General features: G+C 58.3%; 6 protein-coding genes and 1 pseudogene across 6 annotated transcripts; 5 read left to right on the top strand and 2 right to left on the bottom strand.

The window, feature by feature from the left end:
* Nucleotides 1-21: 21 nt before the first annotated feature.
* ACA1_164640 (uncharacterized protein) lies at nt 22-1,062 on the top strand (the record flags this gene model as incomplete). Its single annotated transcript, XM_004337549.1, has 6 exons — nt 22-224; nt 291-381; nt 519-626; nt 680-694; nt 767-920; nt 995-1,062. The coding sequence occupies 6 exons, from the start codon at nt 22-24 to the stop codon at nt 1,060-1,062; spliced, it is 639 nt and encodes a 212-aa protein (XP_004337597.1).
* An 843-nt stretch (nt 1,063-1,905) lies between these two features.
* ACA1_164650 (ATPdependent DNA helicase, RecQ subfamily protein) lies at nt 1,906-5,696 on the top strand (the record flags this gene model as incomplete). Its single annotated transcript, XM_004337550.1, has 15 exons — nt 1,906-2,409; nt 2,481-2,541; nt 2,624-2,789; nt 2,948-3,009; nt 3,381-3,469; nt 3,530-3,580; nt 3,661-3,798; nt 3,902-4,108; nt 4,201-4,482; nt 4,561-4,640; nt 4,707-4,848; nt 4,932-5,055; nt 5,151-5,264; nt 5,326-5,444; nt 5,514-5,696. 15 exons carry the CDS (start codon nt 1,906-1,908, stop codon nt 5,694-5,696), a joined length of 2,322 nt encoding a protein of 773 aa, XP_004337598.1.
* Nucleotides 5,697-6,276: 580 nt separating this feature from the next.
* ACA1_164660 (protein tyrosine phosphatase, dual specificity, putative) lies at nt 6,277-7,630 on the bottom strand (the record flags this gene model as incomplete). The annotated part of the gene is made up of 7 exons (XM_004337551.1): nt 6,277-6,379; nt 6,451-6,547; nt 6,627-6,773; nt 6,847-6,992; nt 7,088-7,183; nt 7,293-7,430; nt 7,500-7,630. The coding sequence occupies 7 exons, from the start codon at nt 7,628-7,630 to the stop codon at nt 6,277-6,279; spliced, it is 858 nt and encodes a 285-aa protein (XP_004337599.1).
* A 636-nt stretch (nt 7,631-8,266) lies between these two features.
* ACA1_164670 (uncharacterized protein) lies at nt 8,267-8,854 on the top strand (the record flags this gene model as incomplete). Its single annotated transcript, XM_004337552.1, has 1 exon — nt 8,267-8,854. One exon carries the CDS (start codon nt 8,267-8,269, stop codon nt 8,852-8,854), a length of 588 nt encoding a protein of 195 aa, XP_004337600.1.
* Nucleotides 8,855-9,250: 396 nt separating this feature from the next.
* ACA1_164680 (ankyrin repeat-containing protein) lies at nt 9,251-10,326 on the bottom strand (the record flags this gene model as incomplete). Its single annotated transcript, XM_004337553.1, has 5 exons — nt 9,251-9,460; nt 9,538-9,636; nt 9,708-9,719; nt 9,819-9,914; nt 10,135-10,326. The coding sequence occupies 5 exons, from the start codon at nt 10,324-10,326 to the stop codon at nt 9,251-9,253; spliced, it is 609 nt and encodes a 202-aa protein (XP_004337601.1).
* Nucleotides 10,327-11,064: 738 nt separating this feature from the next.
* ACA1_164690 lies at nt 11,065-12,906 on the top strand (annotated as a pseudogene).
* A 1,924-nt stretch (nt 12,907-14,830) lies between these two features.
* ACA1_164700 (GMPS family protein) lies at nt 14,831-17,497 on the top strand (the record flags this gene model as incomplete). Its single annotated transcript, XM_004337554.1, has 8 exons — nt 14,831-15,395; nt 15,502-15,893; nt 16,003-16,245; nt 16,321-16,456; nt 16,547-16,731; nt 16,823-17,007; nt 17,070-17,241; nt 17,306-17,497. The coding sequence occupies 8 exons, from the start codon at nt 14,831-14,833 to the stop codon at nt 17,495-17,497; spliced, it is 2,070 nt and encodes a 689-aa protein (XP_004337602.1).
* Between the last annotated feature and the right edge of the window lie 1,220 nt (nt 17,498-18,717).

Consider the following 18,717-nt stretch of genomic DNA (forward strand, 5'->3'; position numbering starts at 1 on the left):
CGGCGTGGTGGTCGGGCGGGCATGGGGGGCGGCTTCAATGGCGGTGGCTTCCCTGCCGCCACGAATGGAGCGCCCGCCACAGCTGGCCCTACCAATCGTGTTTACGTCGGCAATCTGCCCTGGCAGACATCGTGGCAAGACCTCAAGGACCACATGCGCAAGGCCGGCAACGTCACGAGGGCTGATGTCTTCATCGATGAGACTGGCCGCTCCAAGGGATGCGGGTGCGGCGGACGCCCTCTTGTAAATGCATAGTGTGCCGCGGTCTGATCGTGCTTGCATCGATGCAGAATCGTCGAGTACTCCACACCCGAGGAAGCTCAGAATGCCATCAAGACGCTGAACGATACCAAACTCGACGAAACTGAGCGCCTCATCTTTGTGCGCGAGGTATTACCCCCCCCCCACAAACGGTCGCCTCTTTTTCGGGGGTATGGACAATTGCGTGTGGCGCTGTTGCTCAACTGCTCGTTCGCCGCACACCTAGGACCGAGAGGAGCGCGCCTTCACGCCGGCAGTCGTGCCCCGCGGCGGCGGCGGTCTGGGGCGAGGTATGGTCCGTGGAGGCCGTGGAGGCCGTGGAGGCTTCAACCCTCACCCTCATCCTCACCCTCATCCTCATCCTGGTATGGGTCGTGGCGGTTTCGTGCCTCCGGCTCCTTCGGCTCGCGGGCGTCAGGTCTTCATCGGCAACGTACGCACTAGCGTCATGGCTTGTTCCCGTTCTGGTGATGACGTTCTGACGTCCCCCTCTCCCCTTCCCCAGCTGCCCTACACTACCTCGTGGCAGGACCTGAAGGATCGGTTCAGGCAGGCCGGCAACATCATCAGAGCCGATGTCCTGCTGGACACCACTGGAAGGTCCAAGGGCCAGGGCACCGTTCTCTTCGAGAGTCCCGGTGACGCTCAGAAGGCTATCCGTATGCCACTTCTTCTCCTCCTCCTCACCTGCACCAAACATCACTCACTCTCAACGCGATGTCCTTGCGTGCAGGCATGTTTGACAACACCGACTTCCAGCAGCGCATCATCACCGTGCACGAGGACAAGTTTGCGCAGTGATGACGAAGGTTCATTCACGCGCAAGACATCAAGGCATGCGGAAAAAACTGTGAATGTGGAGGAGGCGAAGGATGAGAAGACGCGGAGGCCATAGTGACGGACCGGCCTGTGCTTGCAGGAGGAAATGAAGACAGACATGTTGTGTTATGTAAAACTGTGCTGCCTGCGTCCCAAGATCGCCAGCTTTGCCTTGTTGCCTTCTGCCCGACAACCCCATCTGACTAGTCTGGTGTTGGAGGTGGTCGAACGACAACTGTTCGGTGGCGAAGCAAAAGGGGGGAAGGTCAGGAGTGTGTAGGGCCTGGGTGAGTGGTTGATGGCGCATCACGCGGGTGTGTGATGGCCGCGGGCGGAGGTCCCATTATGCAGCGGGCATGTCCGACCGCGAGCGCGGGTATGTAGGAAGTACCCTCCTCTGGTGAAGGAGGATGCGGGTGATGGTTATTTATGAGGGAGGGCATCCCAAGCCTCCACTGGTTTTCGAAGGAAGCATGATGCGTGGGCATTCGGACCCACTGCTACAGCGATGCGTTGGGTAAAGTCGAAGTAGCATGAACGCATTTTTGCAACCCTCTTATCACCCTTGAAGGAGGTACCAGCGCACCTTTATCCTTCCCCACCCAACAAGAGTGTGCTGGAAGCTGTTTAGACAACTGGTGGGCGGCCAATGCAAGCCGCTTGTGGGATAAGCACAGAATTGACCAAGAACGACTGCGGTTAACAAATAAAACGAAAGCGAGAACCAAAACGGATCGAATCGAATCGAAACGAAAACGAAAACAAAACGGAAAAGCAAAAAAAAAGAAATTGAAATCAAAATCCAAAAACAAATCCTGCAGGGTCATGGAGGTGTGGAGGGTGGATCTTGAGGACGAAGATGACTTCGCTCCTCCAATGCCGAGCAAGAAGAGGAAGTCCACACAAGAGGAGGCACCAGAAAAACCGAAGCCAATAGCACAATCTCGTGGCGAAGTAGCACCGCTCCCATCTTCTCCACCAGCTGGTGGCTTGCCGGCTGTGGCAACCGCGAAGCGCGAAGGTCCCGCCAGCCTAGAAACGAGAGTGGAGGTCCTGGAGAAGACGGTAGCACAGCTGCGCGAGGACAAGGCCGCACTCAAGAAGCAAGTCGACGTCCTACTCGCCGCCAAGACGCAGCAAGACGCACGTTTGGCCAAACTTGAGCTGGCCCTTGCCAACCAAGGGGAGAAGGGACTGCCGTCAACGAAGCGCAGGATCAAGGACGAAGAAGAAGCGGACCAATTGCCGCACGTCGACGAAGGGGACGACGCCGAGTTGGCAGCCCTGCTGTGGCTCGAGGAGCAGGCGGCCCACGAAGCTGACCTTAGGGTATGTATGACGCCTCGAAGAGGAGGGAGTGAGCAAAGGGAGCACGGAATGCTGATCCCTCTCGTCGACAGGCCGACGTCGCCGAAGTGATCCAGATCGACGACGAAGACGAACCACCGACCGCTTCCAATGGTTCGTGCTTCCTCGTATAACGACTGGCAGGCTTCCAGCACACACCACATAGAAGCTCACTAACCACACCGTTCGTACACAGTGGTCGAGGAGTACCACGCGGGTGCCTCGAGTCAGAGCTCGGGCAACGAGTGGAAGAAGGCGTTCGAGTGGGAGGAGGCGATCAACCTCGCCAACACCGAGGTCTTCCACAACACGGCATTCCGAACGTCCCAGCGAGAGATCATCAATGCCACAATGGCCGGAAGGTTCGCGTTCCTTCGTTTCACCGCATTCGCCTGCTTTCTCTCATCACACTGTTTATGGTTGTTTGATGGTGTGTGTGTGTGTGTCTGGTGTGTGTCTGGTGTGTGTGTGTGTGTGTGTGTGTCCTACTCCAGAGATTGTTTTGTGTTGCATCCCACAGGAGCGGGAAAGAGCTTATGTTATCAGTTGCCTGCTGTCTGCGAGGATGGGACTACGCTCGTGGTGGCTCCGCTCATCTCGCTCATCCATGACCAAGTACTTCGCCCTCTTCCCCCCTTCCCCCCCCCGTCTGCACGCCCATGGGCGGAGATCTTCTTCGTGTACTGATTCTCGCCCCACACCACTCCACACGGCCAGGTGACTGCGCTCGGTGACTTGAACGTACCCGCCCGTTACTTGAGCTCCGAGTCAACAAAGACAGAAGCGAAGGCGATCGTTGCAGGTGAAAACTCACTTCTGCCTCTAATGAACCTCTCCCTGAGAGGGGAGTGTCGCTCACCAAATGGGCCTTGTGTGTGTTGTGTGTGTTGTGTGTGTGTGTTGTGTGTGTGTGTGTGTTGTGTGTGTGTGTGTGTGCGCGCGCGCGCGCGCAGACTTGGTAAGCGACAAGCCCACAACGAAACTTCTCTACGTAACGCCAGAGAAAGTGGCCCAGAGTAGCTCCCTGATTGAAGTGCTTCAGGTTCCTCTCCGGCCCAGCTTCTCCCTTTCCCTCTCGTAAACCTTCTTTGCTCACCACCAGCCTGCTGCCTTGTGGCCTGCGAAGAAAATGGACGCCAAAGGGAACCTGAAGGTACTTCGCCAATGACCCGTCCTCACCACCTGTTCTCGCCCTAAACTGTAGATTCAATTCTGGTCTGGCCTTCGGTGCAGCGAGTGGTGGTGGACGAGGCTCACTGCATTTCCCAATGGGGCCACGACTTCAGACCGGACTATTTGCGGCTAGAGCTTCTGCGCAAGTCGTTCCCTCACGTCCCCATCCTTGCTCATATCCTCTACTACCTTCTTTCTGTGTGTCGTGTGTGTCGTGTCGTGTGTCGTGTGTGTCGTGTGCGTGGTGTTCCTCCTTAACTCTTGGGCAATGACGGCGACGGCCACCTACAAAGTGCGACAGGACGTTCTGATCCGGATGGGCATGAAGAACGTCATCCTCTTCACGCAGAGCTTCAACCGCCACAACCTGCGCTACGAGGTGCGGGCCAAGAACAACAAATCGGTGGAGGACATGGCAGCGTTCATCACCAACAACTACGCTGGCGCGACGGGCATCATCTACTGTCTCTCCCGGAGCGAGTGCGAGCGAACGGCCGAGCAGCTCGCCGTACGTCCGGCATTCCCCCCATCACCTGTCTCCGTCCGACGCGCATAGCTAATCATCGCCACGTCTGCGCCGGCGACTATGACTACGCCTAGAATCAATGGGGAGTGTCGGCGACGTACTACCACGCCAGCTTGCTCGAGCAGGAGCGGAACCGAAGGCACAAGCTGTGGATGAAGGGACGCGTGCACGTCATGGTCGCCACGGTGGCGTTCGGCATCGGTGCGCCCCCGTCGCCCGCTCTTGCCGCTGGCGACCGACAAACCTCGTCTCACCAAACTACTCACAACCTGGGGCTGGACACAGGCATTGACAAGCCCAACGTGCGCTTCGTCATTCACACGACCATCCCCAAGTCGATCGAGGAGTACTACCAGGTTGGTGCGCCAGCGCATCAGGTGCTCGCGCCGAGTTCTGCGTGCCTTACATTCCATGGCGTGTGACTGCGCGGGCAGGAGTCGGGCCGCGCGGGGAGAGACGGGCAGCCTTCGCATTGCTTGCTCTACTACACGTTCGCCCCTCCGCCCCTCCTGCTGTACATGGGATCGGTTGGTTGATTTCGTTGGCTGCACCGGTCTCGTTGACACACGTGTGTGCGCAGGTACACCGACAAGCGGAGGGTGCAGGCGCTGGTGTCGGAGAACGTGGGCGCCGAAGGCCGGAGAACGAACGTGGAGAAGCTCCTCCAGCTGGTGGCCTTCTGTGAAAACATGTGCGACTGCCGCCGAGTGCAGCTTCTCAAGGTGAGCGCGCCCTTCTTCTTCTTCTTCTTTCCACAGTAGCTCTATGTCTGGCTTACGCTCTTCTCCACACCCTCTCTTCCTAGTACTTTGGAGAAACCTTCACGAAGGAGCAGTGCCAACAGAACTGCGACAACTGCCTGAACGAGAATGAGAACGAGTACGAGAGCGTCGACGTGACGAAGGAAGCACAGGATATCATCACCGCAGGTACGAGGTGCACTTGTCTGTACCTGTGTGTGTGTGTGTGTGTAATGTATTGGTGCATTTGCTGAAACTGCTCCACGTTTTTCTGCGACGACCAGTGCGAGAGATGGGCCGAGGCCACTCGATGACCGACCTGATGGACGTCTACAGAGGGTCCAAGAACAAGAGCGTGGTGGAGAAGAACCACCATCAAATCTCGGCCTACGCCTCAGGTTCGTTCGCTGTAGCTGGCGCGCGAATGTAAGCCAACATCTCACACGACACATACGCCAGGCAAGAGCCAGAACAAGGAACGCGCCGAGCGCATCGTGCGCTACATGACGATTCATAGCATTCTAGTCGAGGACGCCTTCTTCACGGGTCCCTATAGCAGCGTCACGGCCAAGATAACGGTATGAGGGTGAAGCTGAAGCCGCTCGAAACTGTTAGTTGACAGTGGTCATTGTCGCTGGTTGGTGCAGGTGGGACCCAAGGCGCGGCTGGTGACGGAGGGCAAGCTGCGGGTGCTGGTACCGATGCCACGCGACGGAGGGTCCACGGGCGGCAAGAAGAGGCGGAACTCGAAGGAACCCAGAAAACCTCGACGAGCCAGCAAGAAGACGAAACGCGAAGAGGAGGAGGAAGAAGAAGAGGAAGAATCCTGATTGGCCGTTCGCCCAAAGATAACGCCAATTTCCCGCCCGCCAATGTCCACGCTTTGCTACATTTATTTGGGGTCGTAACAGCGCAGCTAAGAAGCTTGGGGTAACGTTCTATTCTACTCACACTCAACCACACAACACAACAACTCAACCAATACCGCCAACAAAGCATGGAGCCTCAACAAGGACGACTCACGGCACAAAACCTGCAGCAACACCAGAAGCAGTTCAGGGAGCTTCGTCAGTTCGGGTGCCAATCGTGCAACCGGGCCTGGTGGAAGATCGTCTACGCGCCCAAGTTCGTCTCGTGCTGCCGCAAGTGCAAGGTCCGGTACGATGCCATTCCCGTCGAGTTGCAGCACGGTCGCGGCGTGTTCGACTGCCCGTGCGGGCACCGCTGGACCAACTGCAAGGCCAAGGGCCAGCTCGAGCAGGACTGCAAGCGATGCGGCCGCATGGTGCGCGTCACCTCGATCGGCCCGCCGCCCCGCACCCCTGGCCAGCGCCGCTCTGACAACCGGCACTCGTGTGAGGGATGCGCCACCGGGGCCTGCCGATTCCAGTTCGTGGCGAGCCAGAAGCATCAGTCCACGGGCAGCACCGTCTCGACGACCGCCTCGGTCGTCACCCTCGCCTCGTTGAACCCCGACGAGGGCATGGACCTCATCAACGCCGCCTTCCACCGGCTTGGCTTCGCCTCATAGACCAGCAGAACGGTGAAAAAACGAATAATAAATTATTATTGATGTCTGCTTACGGCGTGCAGGGGTGGTTGGTGAGGCAGTTGAGCTTCCTGCCCTCGGAGTGGTTGAGGTACAGGCAGTAGTACTGCATGGCCAGGTACTCCTCGCACACTGTGAACCAACCGAGAGAGAAGAGTGAAGAGTGAGGAGCCATTCTCGACTCTGAGCTCAGAGGGCAAGGAAGGAGTACTCATGGGGCGCTCGGCGAACTCGGTATTGAGCCTGTTGGTCTGGTCCCAGGAGTAGTTCAGCCACTTCATGTAGTAGGCGCCCATGGTCTCGCCGGTCCTGTCACAGCCGCAGTCGCAGTGCCCGTACAGCACGACCGGCAGGGTCACTGCGCCACCCGCCAATCGTGAGAAACACCCACACACACACACACACACACAACACGACCGCTGTTGACGCACGGTTGGTGTAGAGCATCGAGCGCAGCTCCTCCATCCTGGTGACGAGCTGGTCGCCCTGCCACACCTTGAAGTTTTCGATCATGTACTGCTTGAGGCTCGCCGGCACCAGCGGGTCGCTGGCGTTGTCCCTCGTGCCGTGCGTTTCCCTGGGAAGCGTGTGAACATCATCGCGTTTGGTGAGCGGTGAGCGGTGAGCGGTGTGTGCGACGGAGATGGGAGAACAGGGTGGCGGCAGGCGCACCAGAAGATGAACTTGCCCAGGTGCGGGTTGGCGTTGAAGAAGGTCCACTCGGCGATGGTTCTGTGCGCATCGCCATCGGCCTCCAGGTTCGTCAAGCTGCAGAAGCAAAGGCGACGGAGCGAATCAGCAGGCGACCAGGTTCAACTCACGGATGGACGTTCCCCAAACGAAGTTAACTGTGTGGCTGGCGCGGGGGTGAAGGTACTTGATGTCGATGAGGTAGAACTTGGGCGGGAGAGCTACGTTGACACGCTCGGCAGCCAGCTGGATCGACTTGGTGAGGGCGTCATAGTCGAACGCGCCATGACGGCCGACGTTAGGGTCACCGCCCCGAAAGAGGAAACTGTGGAAACGACCGTGCACGGAGAGGAATGAGTGCTGGCGCTTGGAAAAAAAGAAGGGGGGACGGTACTTGCGGTGGTCGGGGGTTGCATCGACAAAGTGCACGTGGCGAACTGGGGGCGAGGGCAGAGCCTGGGGCCGAGCGGCAACGGCCACAACAGCAAGCGCTAGGATTAGACAGACGAGAGCGACGGGCTGCATCCTTTTCGCTCCGCACTGAACACGAACTACTCTAGCCCTCTCGTGCTGACTAACCAAATTACCGCAGCGCAGGATAAAAAGAAGATGTCGCCCCACCCAGATTTGAACTGGGGTCCCAGGTACCAGAAACCTATATGCTGCCAACTACACCATGAGGCGGACTTGTCGCATCGCGGCTCCCAGTTGCGTTCTGGCTCTGGACCATTCGGACCCTGCTCGCCCAGCCAATAAAAATTGGCCAGTGTGGGGATCGAACCCACGACCTTGGCGTTATTAGCACCACGCTCTACCAACTAAGCTAACCGGCCCTGCTTTGTGAACCCCTGATGCTGGTGAGGTGGTTCACCACCCAACGGGCTGGGCGGCAGATCGTGCCTCCTGGTTGGTTGTCGGCCGTTGGGTCCGAGGCCATGCCAAAGAAAAGTGATCGAAAACTGGTGCAGTGCACTCATACTCTCTTGCACGATGCAGCGAACGAGCAGCGTCGTGGCCCAGCCCACCTTGTACCTCTTCTTGATTTTACTCACCACTACTGTAACAGCGCTTGCCTCTGCACCTTTCGCCAGCCACAACGACACCACGCTTTTCGCGTACCCAGCAGCATCCAACGCAGAACTAGAAGATCCTCTCGCACTCATGGCCTCCAACGAGCAAGTAGAAGCTATCATCGCCAAGAAGGTGCCCGTCTCCAACACGCCTCGCGAGGGACAGACCAACGCCATCGAGAAGGAGGGATCCGGTGCTCCCCCGCCCACTGCGGCCAGGGCCGAGGGCGTAATCGACAACCTCCTCGACGTCATCTCCACCGGCGACCAGGCCAGGGGCGAGCAGTCCTTCGATAGCAAGAGCATGTTCTCCCTATTCAAGGGCGGATTGACGATCGCGCCCGATGCGGTCAAGGCGCTCGAGGAAGGCCTGCGCGCAAGGGGTGGTGGAGCTGGAGATCTAACGCTCGAAGAGGTGGAGAACACCAACGATCTGCCAGAGCATGTGCCTCTGACCCGCGGACCCGCGAGCTACTTTCTCCTGAAGAAGGGTGGCCAGCCCAACTCGTACCTGCGCATCGCCGACGGTGCCCCCTACGTCCTCTTCGTTCCTCTCCAGCCCCCTGCCGAATCGACCTTGAAGCCGGGTGTTCCCGCCCCTGTCCCCGTTCACCAGCAGAAGGAGAGGCAGGCCGCGGCCAAGGGCAGCCAGCCCGGTCCCGCCAAGCAGCAACTCTAAGCGCTCCTCATCCTCATCTTACCCTTGCTGTACATAATCAACCGACAACAGAGAAACAAGGAAAACGATTTTTTCATCACTTCTTCTTTTCTTCTGACGAGACGGGTCAAAAAGCCTCGCAGACAAGCACCTCAGGACTCAAGAAGAGAGTGGTGTAAATGTTCTGCTTGGGCAACACAGTGGCAATCATCCTGTGTGCATGCCTGAAGCAAGCCAGAGTTGTATTTACACCCGTTGCCGTAAACGCGGCCCGTCCTCCACCAAACTCGAACAAGTCTCTCCTCACGTGTCTCTAAAGGCAAAGGGCCAGATCTCTTCTCACCACTTTCCTCTTCGCTCCGTCTCTCGACTCGTCGTCCCCTCTTCCTATTTTACGTCTCGTTCCGCTCGCTCGTGTCATACACTCCGCACGACGCCGTCCATGTCACGCTTCGACGCGGCAGGAATCTTCGTGTGCAGGGATGCCGCGGCGTGTACCAGAGCGGGCACAATGGCCGAGGCGGGGATGGGCTGCATCGCGGGCGCGGCCTCGTGCCTGTCCATCAGATCGGCCAGGTCGAACTGGCCTTCTTCGAGGGCGTAGTCTCGCGCCGTCTTGCCGTCCAGCTACGGTTGTGACGGAAGAAAAGGAAAGTGAGTTCACACGTAACGAGGCAGCGACGGAGGCCGGGAGGTTTGCTTACGTCTCTTAGTGATCGGTTGGCGCCGCTGGAGAGAAGAAACGTCGCAATCTCGGCTCTGTTCTGGAGCTGAATGGACAGCGTGGCGAGATGGAGAGCAGTCTGCAAGAAGGAAAACAAGAAGTGAGATGAATGGCCAAAGGCTACCAAGGAGGTAAGAGGCGGCGGTGTACCCGTCCCAGTCGCTGTGGAGACAAAACACAATGTTCAAAACGAAGCAGCGAAGAAGAAACTGTTATCAGCAACGGCCAACCAACCAAGCGCAGGATTGACATGAGACGTACTGTTTGGCAGTCGATGTTGGCACCCACTTGCACGAGGAAGACGACCATGTCCTTGTGGCCGGCATACGCTGCTACATGAAGAGCCGTTTCCTTTCTCTGCTCGTGAGAGTCGTCACGCAAGGCGCAACAGAGCAAGGTTAGCCCTTTTGTTTCCTGTAACCGAAGCGATGGCCTCACGCGCATGCCTCACATCACCCACAACACGCGCGAAATGACCGGTGATAACAGGACGAACGCACAAAGAATGCGTGCAAAATTGTTGTCGACACATTTGTCGCACGCGTGGGCACAGAAACAAGTAAGGGGCGTGGCGTACGATGTCGTGCTGCGAGCCTAGGTCTGCTCCCTTCTGGATGGCGACGAAGGCGGCGTGCAGGTCGCCGTCCTTGGCGGCCTCGTAGAGGGAGAGGTCGACAGCCTCCTGATCTGGCGCCGTGTTCTCGCTGGACGTAGCGGTGTAGTGTTTGCTGGTGGTGTCCATCGACATGCTCATGGGCGTGCTCAACATGCTGCTCTGTTGTCGGTACTCTTCTTCTTCTCCTGAGCGTGGTGATGGTGTCGGTGGAAGTGAAAGTGTGGTGAGCTCACCGTGTTGTGAACGTTCAGCTTTTATACGCCGAGCGAGGGATAGACGTCAAAGCGTCACCAACCGTTCATGGTGTTGGGTAAAGCAGATAACGACAGGGCGGTGAAAACCACGAAGGAGGGTCAGGGGAAGAAGAGGGGAGGCACTCACTCTAAACGCTGCCTTTCCGTGGTCTGTCCGCTGATGATGGCACTTCGACGTCGGTTGTTTGTCTCGTCTTATGGAGGATGGTGTTAGTGGTGCTTCTCGTGTGTTCGCCCGCACAGCTCTGTCGCCACACAGCAATGGCGCGCGCCTCACCGGCAGCGGTTACCAAACCTGGATTTCGCCCGGTTTGTATTCCCGAAATCAGGAGCAACCACGAAAATCTGCCATGGAGATTTCTTGAGACGACCCCTATTGCACGCGTTCCACCAGTTTCAGAGCAGTTTTCGGCGTCACGCGCCCGGTGTACCCAAGAACGTGACCACGAGGCGATCGTTGAGGATCGTGCGTCAATCGAAACGCCCTACTGGACACCCCCGAAGTTCCATTTTCCCCGCCCGGTTTTACCCGAGCGCTTTTCTCTCTGGGCTTCGTTCTTTTCTCCTTCGCTTTCTCGTTTGCCTTTTCGTTTTCGTTTTTTAGTTTCGTTTTTTTTCCTTAATTTTCGCCCCCGACATGAGAGACCTGTCGGCTCTCGTTGTGGTCTTCGCGCTCATCGCGTGCGGGGCCTGCGGCACACCGGCGCGGGCGTCTGGGGCGCCCCTGGCTGGATTTTCCCTGCTGGCGCTCTCGGCCCAGCAAGGGTCCGCGCCCACCACCCCCGCATCGTCGGTCTGGCTCTTCGCCAGTGCGGCCACACTCGAAAAAGAACCCTACGCCATCATCCCCGTCCCGAACGCCGCCCTTCTCAACGGCTCCGCGGCCGCGCTGGCCATCGGCCCGAGCGTCAGTTCGTCTGCGCCGACCTCCGCCGCCGTCGTGCTCGGGCCACAAGCGCTCGCGGCGCTCACCTCGTCCCTCGGCGACTCCCAGTTCGAGCGCACGCTCGCTTCGGGCGACACAACGCTCTCCGATGTGGCCTACGTCGATGGCGATGGCAGCACCAGCGGCAGGGTGATCGCGCTGGGCGTGAAGGTGGGCAGTGGTGTCATTTTCCCGAACGAGGTGCGGTTCTTCACCTCGACCAACGGCGGCGGCGAGTGGAAGTCCCTGAACACGAGCACGCACACCCTCTACACCAACGGCTCGTTGACCTTCGTTCCTGGGTCGGCCACGGGCTATGCGTGTTCGTTCCTCCCTCCCATCTGGCGTGTGATCAATGATCGTTTTGTTGTCAAGCTTAGTGTGCGGATGGGCGCCGCACAACAGCGTCTGTGGCTGACCCGCTGCGCCATTGTGCGATGTGTGTGTGTGTGTGTGTGGTGTGCAGGCGTGGGCGGGCTCATCTTCAGGACGACAGATGGTGGTCAAACGTGGAAGCAGGTGGATTCGGCGACGCGAGTGTATAATCGGGTGGCAGTATTCAACACGTCCGTCGCGGTGGTGACGGGTCGCGCGCTGCTGGGCGGTGGGGCCATCATGTACGTTTCCATCAACGGAGGCGACAAGTGGAGCGCGGTTACGCCGCCTGCCATGACGTCGTCGTCGACCCAGATCGCGGGCATGGCGCTGCTCTCCAGCACCACGTGGGTTCTGGCCGCCGCCGACGGCTCGCTGTGGCGCACCGCCGATGGCTCCACGTGGACCAAGCTCATTACCACAGCGCCGGCGGACACGGCGTGGGCGGACATCGAAGTGAGCCGCCTGAGCGGGAGCGCGGTGGTGGTGGCCGTGGGCTCGTCGTTGGGGATGGGCGTTATTGCGTCGTCGACCGATCAAGGCCTGACGTGGGATATCGCCCTGCAGCCGGACGTCGCCTTCTTGAAGGTGGTGGCGGGCGTGCCCATGTTCCCGTCGCCGTCGCCGTCGCCCTCGCCCTCAGCTTCACGCTCGCCGTCTCCGACTCGCTCCCCTTCATCCACTCCCTCCCTCACCCCAACCCCTTCGCCCTCGACCTCTCCATCATCGTCACCGACACCATCTTCTTCGCCTTCCGTTTCGATCACACCGTCGCGCTCGCCTGCGCCTTCTTCATCGCCCTCCGCTTCGGTCACACCATCGGGTTCGCCGACGCCTACTGCTTCGGCGACCCGCTCGGCGTCGCCGTCCCTCTCACCCACACCTTCGCGCTCGGCTGCTCCTTCCATCTCCGCCACTGCAACGCCTTCGCGCACTTCCTCGCCTTCCGTATCAGTCACACCGACTCCGTCGCCATCACCCAAGAAGGACGCCGACTACGATCCCAAGTCGCTGATCGTGGGTCTGTGCGTCGGCATCGCCGGGTTCATCGTGCTGTTGGTCCTGCTTCTGCTGCTGGGCCTCAGCGTATGGCGCTGCTGGAAGCGAATGAAGGAACGCCGCGCAATCGTCGCTCTCAGCTCCGAAGACGAGAGACACCTCCTCATGCTCGAACTGTAAGATCGTTGTCCGCAATGTATTCCAGATACCAGACAGTGTGCCACAGGGGGCTGGGAAGGCACGAAAAGTTGGCTTGCCTGCGGTGGAGAGCAGCGGGTGTGGCAGGATCACGAAAACCAGCAATCAGCTCGCGTGGCCCAATGGAAAGGCGTCCGCCTCCTAAGCGGAAGATTGTGGGTTCGATCCCCACCGTGAGCGAGCCTGATCTTCTTTTGGCGTCGTCTACGTGCAGCGACGGGCTGGGTGCGTGTTTGTGCGTGAGGGGGACGGCGCGGCGAAACAGTGAAGCGTTGGTGGTATAGTGGCAGCATTGGTGCCTTCCAAGCACTAGACCCGGGTTCGATTCCCGGTCAACGCAACTCTTTTGTCTCCTAGGATCCTGTGGTTGCCTGCCTCACCCTGCTGTCATCAGAAAAGCCATTGTCCAAAGAAAAAATGGGCAACAAGTTGGTTATTATTGTTGTGGTAGGATAAAACCTGCACCTCTGGGCACAGTCACAGTTTGGATCCTGGTGGTTGTGTTTGTAACTGTGACACCACCCTCATGCCAACTGCCATCACACCAACCACACTCCCTCTTGCCAGTCTGATAGACCTCCAAGACCACCCAGACCACCTATTCTGTTGATTGTTGATAGGAGACCAAGACCATCAACCAAGTGTTCACAAAAAAGTGTCAGCAACTCTTTTTCACTAACTATTGGGCAGCATGTACAGATTGTCAGGCTGTAACACCAGTATCTGCACCCTCCAGAAACAGAATGGCGTCATCAGTAACAAAATCTGAGGAATGTGAACGGAAAATGTGTAGAAAATGCAAGAAAAGACCTTAAAAATGCACCAACCTCATGAAAAACAGCCAAATGGTGGCCTTTTATGTACAGATAGTTGATTTTTGTGCTAAGCAAAGAGGGTCACTGCCCCTATTTCATGAACACTTGGTTCATCACAATACTGGTGAAGGAGACTGGCAAGCCCACCAAGACTGCTGAAGACCACCAATACCATCAAAGGAGACTGCCAAGAACATTCATGAACAGGGGACACTGTACCTTTTTCATAAGGCCAAAAACAACAAATCTGTACAGAAGAATCTTGAAAACAGCCCAACACCTGGGTGGCTAATAGAATCATTGACTTATACCTCAAGTACCTCTACTCATCTGGTGGGCCTGGGAATGAGGATTACTGCTTATGGCTTGAGATGCATGGAATCTTGATTAGCTGCACTCCTGATGTCTTCTGCTATCTATGACCAATTGCCTACACAACATTTAACTCTGCTACTATTACCATTACTGGCCAAACCCCAGTGTGTGGGGAGCAGGGTCAGGGAACCAACCAGAAGATGAGACAAAAGAGTTGCGTTGACCGGGAATCGAACCCGGGTCTAGTGCTTGGAAGGCACCAATGCTGCCACTATACCACCAACGCTTCACTGTTTCGCCGCGCCGTCCCCCTCACGCACAAACACGCACCCAGCCCGTCGCTGCACGTAGACGACGCCAAAAGAAGATCAGGCTCGCTCACGGTGGGGATCGAACCCACAATCTTCCGCTTAGGAGGCGGACGCCTTTCCATTGGGCCACGCGAGCTGATTGCTGGTTTTCGTGATCCTGCCACACCCGCTGCTCTCGATCTAGCTTTCTTTGTCCGACCTGATGCAGCCACCTGCCCAGCCTTATCGACGGTAGGGAGTCGCCTTTGCGTTCGTGTTGTGCTGGCTTGTTGCTGATGACTGTCTCACCTTTCGTTGAAGTCCGTACGCACAGTTTGTGGACCGTAGGCTATTGGCTCCGGCGGAGGTTCCGGCTGCGGTCTTGTCTGCCGCGCCTCCGAGCTGAGTCTTTTTGGGGACACCCCACGCCGTTCACACCGCCACCGCAAACTCTAGAGATTAATCTGTGGAAAGAAATCTGTGAAGATGCAACAACCGATCGCACTGCAGGAGGGTGTGCACGGCGAGGTGGTGGCCATCCTCGACGCTGGATCGCAGTACGGCAAGCTCATCGATCGACGCCTGCGCGAGCTCAACATCGCCACGGTGCTGCTGCCGCTCGACACCCCGGTCGAAAGATTGGCGCACTTCAAGGCCATCGTAATCTCCGGTGGCCCCGACAGCGTCTACTCGCCCACCGCTCCGGCCTACGATCCTCGCCTGTTTGTCTACGAGTTTGATGATTCTTCGTCTTACAGACCTCCGATTTTGGGCATCTGCTACGGCATGCAGCTGATGAACCACATCTTCAAGGGCAAGGTGGAAAAGAAGGAGGCGCGCGAGGACGGCCAGTTCACCATCGAGATCGACACCACCTCGCCGCTTTTCGCCGGCCTGCAGGCCGAGGAGAAGGTGCTGCTCACCCACGGCGACTCGCTGGACGAGGCCGGCGTGGCGCCCGGGTTCCAGGTCATCGCCCGCTCCGGCGGCATCGTGGCCGGCATCCAGTCCGTCGAGCGCAAGCTCTACGGCCTCCAGTTCCACCCCGAAGGTGCGTGGCTGTCATGCGTGTGTCGTGCCGTGTTGCATGTGTCGGTCTGTGTCGTGTCGTGTCGTGTCGTGTCGTGTCGTGTCGTGCTCACGTTGACGCGGTGCAGTGGACCTGACCGAGAACGGGCGGCGCATACTGGAGAACTTTGTGGTGGGCATCGCCGGCGTGGCGCAGAGCTTCACGGTGGAGGACCGCCAGCAGAAGGCCATCGCCGAGATCCGACAGGCCGCGGGCGACGACAAGCACGTGCTGGCGCTGGTGAGCGGCGGCGTGGACTCGTCCGTGCTCGTGGCGCTGCTCCACCGCGCCCTGCCGGCCGACCGCATCACCGCCCTCCACGTGGACCACGGCTTCATGCGCAAGAACGAGAGCACGGGCGTGGTCGAAGCGCTCAAGGCGATCAACGTCGATCTGAAGGTCGTCAACGCCGCCGAGACCTTCGCCGCAGCCACCCAGCCGCCGCCCAAGGGCACCGGCAAGCGCCTCGACAGCTCCGTGGTTCGTTTATTCCCCGCAGCGAATGACTACGACACGCACACGCACACGCACACGCACACAACACTTCAGTGTAGAAGCTTTGCTGATGCGATGTCACACACTCGTACAGAACCCGGAGGAGAAGCGACAGATCATTGGCGACACGTTCATGACGGTGGCCGACGAGGCGGTGGCCGGGCTCAACCTGCCGGTGGACAAGGTGATCCTCGCCCAGGGCACGCTGCGGCCGGACCTCATCGAGAGCGCCTCCGGCATGGTGTCGGGCAAGGCCGCCGTGATCAAGACCCACCACAACGACACCCACCTCGTCCGCCGTCTGCGCGATCAGGGCCGAGTCGTCGAGCCGCTCAAGGTACCAACTCCTTTGCTCGTTTGCGTTTGCGTTTGCGTTTGGAAATACTGACGTGTTGATTTTCCACGGACTCAGGACTACCACAAGGACGAGGTCCGCGTGCTGGGCACCCTGCTGGGCCTCCCCGAGTCCTTGGTCTGGCGCCAGCCTTTCCCCGGACCCGGCCTCGCCGTGCGCATCCTCTGCACCGAGAAGCCCTACATCGGAACCGGTGAGCTGCTTTCCATGCGCGCCGTGCGTGTCGTGCGTGTCGTGCGTCGTGTTGCATGATGAAGCGTGTTACTGATTGGAGATGGGGCAGATGAGGAGTGGAATAAGGCGAAGAGCATGCTCCAGGCCATCCTCGAGTTCGACAAACTTCCGTCGGACAGCAGCGTGCAGGGGATGATCACCCGCGCCCTCCCGAGGCAGGCCAAGGACGCCGAGCGACTGCGCGACATTGCGGCCCGCGGCGACATCAAGGGCATGGTGCTTCCCATCCAATCGGTACCCTACCCTCGGCTCGTCGCACGACACACACACGACACACACACACACACACACACACGAGCGTTGCTGACCACCTCTTGGCCGACAGGTGGGCGTGCAAGGCGATGGACGCTCCTACTCGCATCCGGTCGCCCTTTTCCACGAAGGTGGTTCGGGTGACAAGAAGGGCAACGACCAGAAGAGCATTCCCTGGGGAGACCTCGCGTTCCTCGCCGCCATCATTCCCCGCTACGTGCATGGCGTCAACCGCGTGGTGCTCATGTTTGGCGCGAAGTATGTTTTCCCTCCGGGTCCACATGTTGTTACCTCATTCTCAATTTCATGGTAATGCGTAGGCCGTCGTCAGAGGAGCCCGTGATCACGCCCACCCACCTTACGCCCGACGTGCTGGACCAACTGCGCGAGGCTGACGCCGTGGTGAACGAAGAGCTCGCCAACCACGACCTCATGCGCAAGATCAGCCAAGTGCCTGTGGTTCTAATCCCGCTGCCCATGGATGAGCCTGTGGTACGGCCTCTTCACACGACACACACGGCGCGCTTCTGGCAGCTGATGCAAATTGTGAGCGTAGGGTCATCGGTCGATCGTAATCCGCACTCTGATCACGAACGACTTCATGACCGGACATGTGGCCCAGCCGGGCGTGGACATTCCTGAAGCCGTTGTGGAGCTGATGGCGAAGCGCCTGCTTCTCGTCCCGGGCGTAGCACGTGTGGCCTACGACCTCACGCCCAAGCCGCCCGCCACTACCGAGTGGGAGTGATGTTGTGGGAATGCAAGTCTCCAAATAAAACGGCGACGACAACTGAGCTTTGCACTGGAGCACCGAACCCAAAGGGAGGCCAAATGCAACGTTGCAAGCGCCCCACCCGCAGTTCCCAACCAACAGCAGCGCTCCCTCGAGGAGAATCATCCCACCAGGGGGGGAAAAAAGAGACGACGCCAAAAGAAGATCAAGCTCGCTCACGGTGGGGATCGAACCCACAATCTTCCGCTTAGGAGGCGGACGCCTTTCCATTGGGCCACGCGAGCTGATACGTGCCTGGTGAGGTGAGTAGCTCTAAGGGGCAACGACTGTTGAGCACCCAGGTGTGACACCAAAACCAGTGCATACATATATACCACAGGTGGTAAGTGGGCACCCAATAAACACCCAAAACCAGCCTGCCACACCACAGCAGGTGACACCAAAATCCATATGTGATGAACCAAGACTCCCATTTCCAGCACAGTCATCAGGACAGCTGCACAGCATTCTGGAGGTTTGTTCCTATGGCATGTTGGGCTTGTTGGGTGACTTGTCTCTTTTGCACTTCTTTCAGTTGATGCAAAGCTCACAATCCTATGGTTGATTTGCTAAATTTCTTTTTTGGATTGTACTACCCCAGTCCCAGAGAAAATGGACCAGTGCAGTGCATGCACGCCTCGATTCTTCAGTCACGTCTGGGATGAGAACGAAACAGTGAAGCGTTGGTGGTATAGTGGCAGCATTGGTGCCTTCCAAGCACTAGACCCGGGTTCGATTCCCGGTCAACGCACCTCTTTTGCCTCCTAGGATGTTGGATCCTCATCGTGTCCAATTTGCGTTCGCCTTTCACAGTTTGTGTGAAAAGGTTCGCTGTGCTCGTCACCACCAACGAAGCATGCGCAACACCCCAGGCCGGGTCCGTCTTATCAGGATGTCTGTGTGCCGTTCTAACGCGCAATTACTTGCAGAATGCGTGGGATCACTGTACAGGGACCTTGTAAGCTACACGAGTGCTTGTCAGGTTCAGATACCCGCCCTGCGCGCTAAGTACGAACCTTTCCTCCTGTCCAATGGCCTGATGGTGTTCGCAAATGAGGCTGTGGGTGGCCGCCAGGAGGGACAACCCTTCAGTAGCGAGTCAGGAGGGCAGCCCCATTGCATGTCCCCAACGAAGCTGGCGAGCCGGTGCCCTTGTGCTGCAACCACACTAGCAGAACTACTCTATGAGCTATCAA

Source organism: Acanthamoeba castellanii (assembly GCF_000313135.1).
Source record: "Acanthamoeba castellanii str. Neff unplaced genomic scaffold scf7180000084729, whole genome shotgun sequence".
Classification (NCBI taxonomy): Eukaryota; Discosea; order Longamoebia; family Acanthamoebidae; genus Acanthamoeba; species Acanthamoeba castellanii.